This window comes from Gekko japonicus, unplaced genomic scaffold (genome assembly GCF_001447785.1).
Source record: "Gekko japonicus isolate JY-2015 unplaced genomic scaffold, Gekko_japonicus_V1.1 scaffold668, whole genome shotgun sequence".
NCBI lineage: Eukaryota > Metazoa > Chordata > Lepidosauria > Squamata > Gekkonidae > Gekko > Gekko japonicus.
Genome location: NW_015174861.1, coordinates 438,521 through 445,475, shown reverse-complemented (window position 1 = coordinate 445,475; position 6,955 = coordinate 438,521). Strand labels below are relative to the sequence as shown.

General features: G+C 38.8%; 1 protein-coding gene across 1 annotated transcript in view; it reads left to right on the top strand.

The window, feature by feature from the left end:
* Positions 1–6,502, top strand: part of ATAD5 (ATPase family, AAA domain containing 5) — a 34,209-nt gene extending 27,707 nt beyond the window's left edge. The window contains exons 19-24 of the mRNA XM_015424685.1: positions 1,245–1,429; positions 1,845–1,848; positions 2,219–2,365; positions 2,917–3,731; positions 5,272–5,439; positions 5,600–6,502. Coding sequence (XP_015280171.1) covers positions 1,245–1,429; positions 1,845–1,848; positions 2,219–2,365; positions 2,917–3,731; positions 5,272–5,439; positions 5,600–5,678 — 1,398 coding nt within the window. The 3' untranslated portion in view covers positions 5,679–6,502. The remainder of the gene's footprint in view (positions 1–1,244; positions 1,430–1,844; positions 1,849–2,218; positions 2,366–2,916; positions 3,732–5,271; positions 5,440–5,599) is intronic.
* The last annotated feature ends 453 nt before the right edge of the window (positions 6,503–6,955 follow it).

Below are 6,955 nucleotides of genomic sequence, written 5' to 3'. Positions count from 1 at the left end.
CAAAGCAGTTATTTTCTCCGGGGGGGGGAGATCTGTTGTCTGGAGTTCAGTTGTGATACCTGGTGATCTTCAGGCTCCACCTGGAGGTTGGCTACCCTAGGCGTAGCATTCAGTGCTTCAGAGTAGGGTCTGCTAGATCTAGGTTCTTGCTGTAGAAGCTGAGTGGGTGATTTTGGACCAGTCACAGACTTTCAGTCTAACCTACCTCACAGGGTTGTGCAAGTCAAAAGAGGGGGAGGAGAATGATGTAATCTGCTTTGGTCCCCATTGCAGAGAAAGACTACTTTTCCTCCTGAGAAACCATTATTGCCAATCTCCAGATGAGAGTTGGAGATCACTCAGAATTACAGCTGCTCTCCAGATGGCAGACATCAGTTCCCCTCCCCTGGAGAAAATGGTTGTGTCCTTATACCCTGCTGAGATCCCCCCCCCCCATGACAGCCAATGTGACATGGCAGTCAGGGCTTCAGAGCACGGAACAGGCTGCAGGTGGAGGGGGAGATGGAAAGCTAAAGAGTGAGGGGGAAATGGAAGTAGGTTGATAATTGGCTGGGAAGGAGATAGGGTTGCCAGCTCCAGGTGGGAAATTCCTGGAGATTTGAGGGATGGAACCTGGAGAGGGTGTGGTTTGAGGAGGGATGGGACCTCAGACAGGTACAATGCCATAGACTCCATCCTCCAAACCAGCCATTTCCTCCTGGGGGAACCATTGTTGCCAATGTCCAGGTGAGGGGTGGAGATCACTCAAAATTACAACTGCTCTTCAGGTAGCAAAGATCAGTTCCTCTGGAGAAAATGGTGGACTCTGTGTCATTATACCCTGCTGAGGTCACCACAGCAAATTAACGCTGAGTGCCCAAGGCCTTGGCACTCTCCCAGAGCCTTTTTCTAGAGCTTGTTGTATTTATTTCCACAATGAGCCTTATTCCTAGTTAAGAATAATTGCCATGTGGCAAGGAAGGAGAACAGGACAACTTTGTTTTCCTTTCCTCTCATGCAAGGCAGGGTGATTTTGTCCGGTTCCCTCTTCTTGCTGTAGCTTCTTGTGCCACATGACATTGTTCTCAAGACCACCCCCATCCTCAGCAGTAGCTTTATGCTGAAGGAAGGAAAAGGCAAGAATGATCCATTTCCACAAATCCTTTTAATTTGTGGGAGCTTAGATCCAACCCATGTAAAAGTAAGTGCTTCTGTTTCTTTTTTTAAACATTAAGTATTGTTAATTTCTAATCATTTTATTTTAGGTAAACGTTGCTAGCTACCTCCAAGTTCTGTGTTTGGCTGAGAACTTACGAACAGATATAGGTGACTTGTCTGCTTTGCTAACTACAAATAATTGTGATATCAGACAAAGTATTCTCCATTTACAGTTCTGGGTTAGGAGTGGAGGTGGCTATCTGAAAGGAAAAAAAATAGTGCTTCATGGTAAGTATGACTTAGTAATAGAGGGGAAAAACCTTAAATCTATCTACATATTACTCTCACAATGTCTTCAGCTTTTCAGTAATATATTCAGGCAGTTCTGGTTCACAACGTTTTGAGATACATTTGGAAACAAGATTTTATTTTCTAAATGAGTCCCTAGTTGGACAGTAGATGTGTAAAGAACTGGAAATAAGATGAAATTTGCAGGAATGTGGAATACTGAGGTTCAGTGGAAGGTACTGATACATAATATAATGGAGATGTGGAAAACAATGATATGCAATTTGTATTTTATATTTGATGGAAGTAAGAAACAATTTGGAATGTTAGAGTTCCGCTTTTTGATTGGAGCCCTGTATAACAACTATAAAATACAGCAAATTCGGTTTTTATAAATAAACATATTTATGCTTACAGAGAGAGGTGGTGGGTCAATTGAGCTTAACCAGTAGCAGGCATGGGGGTTTTTTTGCCTGCCTGCTCACCCTGCTTCCTCTTGGTCTTTCATATATGGCTGCTATGTTGGCGGGAGGAGTCAGACTACTTGGGCAGTGGTTGAGATGACAGAGTGAAGCTGCAAGAAGAGCAGTTTAGACTTGCAGAAGCAAACAGCCATCTCATAGAGAAAAGAAACTCTGTATTTGAAATAGTTGTATTTAAAACTATGCTAGGAATTGCTTGCTTTGAATAAAATGGTTGAACTTGCTATACAGCTATCATAGTTTATCATTTCTGTGTGTTTAACTTAAAACTTTTGTTAGGAGGAAACAAGAAGGCATGTGGCATGGAGCAGATTACGTGCACTGATGATCCTGCTAGTTGTAAGACTACTGAGCTGCCTCTCTTAAAAATTCCAAAGTGTGACACTGGCTGCATTGAAAGCTTGCTTGGCCTGAAGAACATTTTTCTGCCTTCAGAAGACTTGCTCTCATTTCTTAAGGTATACTTACAGTGGTACAAGTTAGTTACCCAATCATTACAAGTTGTTGATTGACAATGGCTTTCCAGAAAATGAGCCCAAATGTTTATTAAAATGGTCTGTTCATTGTTCAGTACCTCCATCTCAGTATGCATCATCATAAGAGAATTACTAGTACAATTACATCAAAAAGTCTTATAACATCTTAAAGATGCTTTAAAGGCATGAATTACTGTAGATATTGATTAACCTTATTAACACAAATAGTTTCTTTTTCAGGTTAATATGCTCTTGAATTTAAGCCTCATACAGGTGGAATGAATTGGGGGGGAACAACTATGATGGTGCTTAGAAAATACCTTTTTAAAAAAACCTTAAAAGATCCACTTCTAGGGAATTTTTAAATCCGAAGGTTCCTGCTTAAGCTAAAAATATATTAATCTTGTATTGATGATAACTGTGGAATAGCTGTTGGGTCCATTTTAAGAATTAGCTATTTCTTGCAGTTTTTAGAATTGGATGCGCTTCAAATCTATTAATGTAAAATCATTACTTATTTCCATTTTTCACAGCATGAAATCACATCCAAAGAAGAATGGAGTAAGCTAATTCATCTCCTCACAGAATTCCAGGTGAAGAATGTAGACTTTATTTATAGTAACCTTGAGTTAACTTTACCATTACCAGTTACTGTACTTTCAAAACCAGCTCAGATGGTGAACCTTCCACTTAAAACAATCACAGAAAAAAAATCAAATCATGCACCCCTTGATGGTGACTGCTTGGAGGAAGCCAGCCCAATGAAAAAGTCTAAACAGACCAAGCACCGGAGAAAAATGGCTCTGTTGGATGATAGTGATTTATTTGAGAGTGAGCTGAACTATTCTGGGCTCATCACTGTGCCATCTGATGTATCTACCTCATGCATGGAAGAAGAAAAAGGTGGACTGAAACCTGCAACTGATAGCACAATAACATTGAGCAGTGGAATGACAGAAGCAAAAGGCTCAGCTCATGCATTCCAGTGCCTAAATTCATTAGCGGAATTTGAGGAAAATATGTCTCTCTTAGACTATTGCTTAAATAATAAGACTCAAAAATCAAAGCAATCTTGTAAATATGAGGAATTTATTTGGACAAAAGGCAAAATAAAACATGGGCTGTCCGATGACTTTAGTGAGGAGCGCACAGATTGGTGGAGTTCCAAAAACAGCAGTGAATTGAAAGCAGCTATGGAGGCACTGGCCTTCAAGAAATGTTCTAACGATGTTTCAAAAGCCATGCAAAGGTGTTTGAATGCTGGAAAAGATGGATTTGAAGAACTTACACTCTGTATTTCCAAAGAGCAGACCAATTTACACTTTGGTCAGTTGTCAGCTAATTCCAGGTAAGTTCAAAAGACTTCAAGTTCAAAAGTTCAAAATATATACAGATGTGTGCTTAGATGCCCACAGAATAGTACAATAGCAAAAGAGACTGCATTTTCTTCTAAAAGTTTGTCAGTACAAAGCACTTCAAATTTGCTGTAGATTTACAAAGCACAACATGCTTTAAAAAGCTTCTCAACAATATTAAGATATTCACTTGTTAACCACCAGTCAAGCCAAAAAGAACATGAGCCATTACCCACTATTTGTTTTTACCCATTCAATTAAAGGTTTTCATAATGATTCTACGTGCTGTGCATCAGCTCCCTTTGGATCAGCAGTTACTCGTTATTAAAAAGTTTGATTTTTTTTCCCCCAATCTATAACTAGCTGCTGTTATCAAGTGTCCCCTGATACCTTTCAGGGACCTTTTAAACATGATTGACTAATGATGTTTCTGGTCTCAGTGTAACATCAATACCCAAGCCCTGTTTTGGTATATCAACTATTTTCCATGTGTGCATGAAATCTACATCTGAAGATTTACAATAGCAACACATAATTTGAAGATTCTGGCTTATTTCTGTGGCATAAAGTGCCACTGGTGTACCATCTTCATGATAGTTTCTTTAAAAGACATACTAAGAAAGAAGATCTGTATGAAAATCCATATTTCCAAGCTTCTTCAGAGATGTCACCACCAATGCTCCCTCTAAGCCGTGGAGTCTTGTGAGCAAAAACTCTACTTTGTGAGCTAGTGGCATTAAAGTTGTGAGTGATTTGGCTGCTGCATAAATTAGTTTGCTCTGGAGCCATCCTTCCTGAGCTAAGACAAAAATGTGTGAGCCAGAAGCTAAAAACTGTGAGCTAGCTCACAATAACTCAGCTTAGAGGGAACACTGGCCACCACCGAGATCCATATTCCACTTAAGTTGAAACTTTGGTCTATTATTGGTGTTAAGTCTACATAATAAATGTCTAGAAATACTTTTGGACAGGTAACGTCAGCTGCAGATATTCAAAGATTGTTATCTTACCATGACTTATTTTGGAGACTAGGTTAAATGAAATTACATTGTTAGGTGTTACCTTCATAAATCAAGATAACTCCCACTTTGTAAGGGGCCTGAACATCCATTGGGGTTATGTCCAGTTAAAGTGACTTGAATCGATAGTGAGATTTGGCATTATTCTGGAGGCTTGTTTAATTAGCACAAGTTTTATAGACTGCCATGCTTAAAAATTATCATAGTATATTTGGGATGTGGGTACTACTAGCATTGGCTTCTAAAGTTTCAGAACTCTCCGGTAGTTTTTCTGTGGGTGGATTTTTTCTGTGAAGCACTACTTTCTCAGCTCTCAAAGTAGGCCCAAATGCCCCCTGAAAGGTAGCTCCTGGGAACAGCAGACACCCCCTCCCTCCAAGTAGCAGAGAGGCATGGAACCCAAATCACTGATTGTACAATGGATGGGCACACATAACAAAACTTAAAATCTTCTGGGTTATCTTTCTCGTTAACCTAGAAATGGGATAAGAAACAATGTGCTTTTCTTCCACAGCATTCATGAAAAAGCCCAGAAGAGGTTGGAAATAATCAAAGCTGCCTTTTCCAATAGAACTCCTTTCAATTTGAGCAGCAGACAAGCCAGTATTATAGAATACTTGCCTACTCTCCGCAACATCTGTAAGTCAGAGATGCAGAAAGAACAAGGAAAAACAAAAAGAAGGTAAGCTTTTGCTATAGCAATATGTGTGTGTCGGAGAGTCTTAAATTGCATTTAATAGCATGGATGGGAAATTGTCAGTTCATAATCCTGCATTCTAAATTCCTATCCTAACACAACTGCTTTTGTCCTTTTAAAATGTATATATTTTTTTGTCAACCAGATTTCTCCATTACCTTGAAGGAATTCACTGTGATTTTCCACGAGAAGTTTTGAGCAGTCTGGCAGCTGACTTTCCTTAAAGTGGTTGATGCCATGAACGCCTTTGTACATATAAAATCATTTTAAATGTATATTCAAAGTTCTGTTTATATTTTGATTCTATTTAAAAACACAAAATTGTATATATGTACTGTAATGGTGCTAAACTTTCTTATTGTACTGAAATCTACACCAGCAGTGTTCAAATAACAACTGGATAAACTTTAACCTTTCAGTATGTGGCTTCGGTTTTTAAGGAGCTATTTCTGTGGCCAGTTGCACGTTTAGCAGCAGGTGACATATTTAAGCCACTCTTCCAATTTCCTCATAAATGTTCTATTTCCTAGAAAATACTAGTCAAATGATTGAAATCTCTTGCAATTAAACTAAATTTGGTTTTATAGCTGTGTCTGTGTAATAGATTTGTCTCCAATATGCTGAGATATTCTATTGTGAAGCATCAGTTCTGTGTAAGGCATGCTTTTATATCAGCAGTTATTGGGGGTTGTAGTAGTATTTATATGTAATTCTGAATATTTTATACTGTATTTTATATTTTACCAGTCTCGGTGGCATTTCTTTTTGTACCTGCAATGAAGTAATAAATACCTGGATGAGGCTTTGGTGTAGGGTATCTTTAGATTAAAAAAAAAATGTTAAACTGGTGGTATAAAATCATCCGTATAAATGTGAAAGTACTTTAGTGTTTTCTTCAACCCCATTCAAAACACATTTCCCATTACTGGCTGAAATATCCCATAGTACCCCATCTGAAAGCAAAGATTTCTTGTATGAGTTATGTGAATCATCTTTCTAAAGCAGCAGCATGCTCGTGTAACAGATGTCTTACAGGATTAATACTGTATTGTGCAGATTGTCAAGCATTTCTGAAGTTATTTGTTGTATGCCAGAAGTGACCGACAGATGGTTCTACACATTTAATTGTAGAGTGACTTGACTTAAAATCTCAGTCTTCTTATTGTGTTCATCTTATAACTGCATATAAAATTGTAATATTTATGTTATTTAAAAAGTTATACATCCCTTAGTCTTGTACAATCAAAACTGCAAATATACCCAACACTTCAGAGAAAACTACAAGCTGATAATACCTTAACAAGTGTACCTTAGTTTCAGTTATACGCTGCCTTTCCCCCTTTGTGGCTACTGGTTACAGCAGGGTTGTCAAACATACGGACCATGGGCCAGATCCAGCTTGAGAGCAAGTAACTCTGTGCTGCTTCAGAGGAGAGAACGAAAGCCTTCCTTCGATTGAAAGAGCCAGAGAGACGGGGGGGGGGGGGGGGGGGGTATTCGG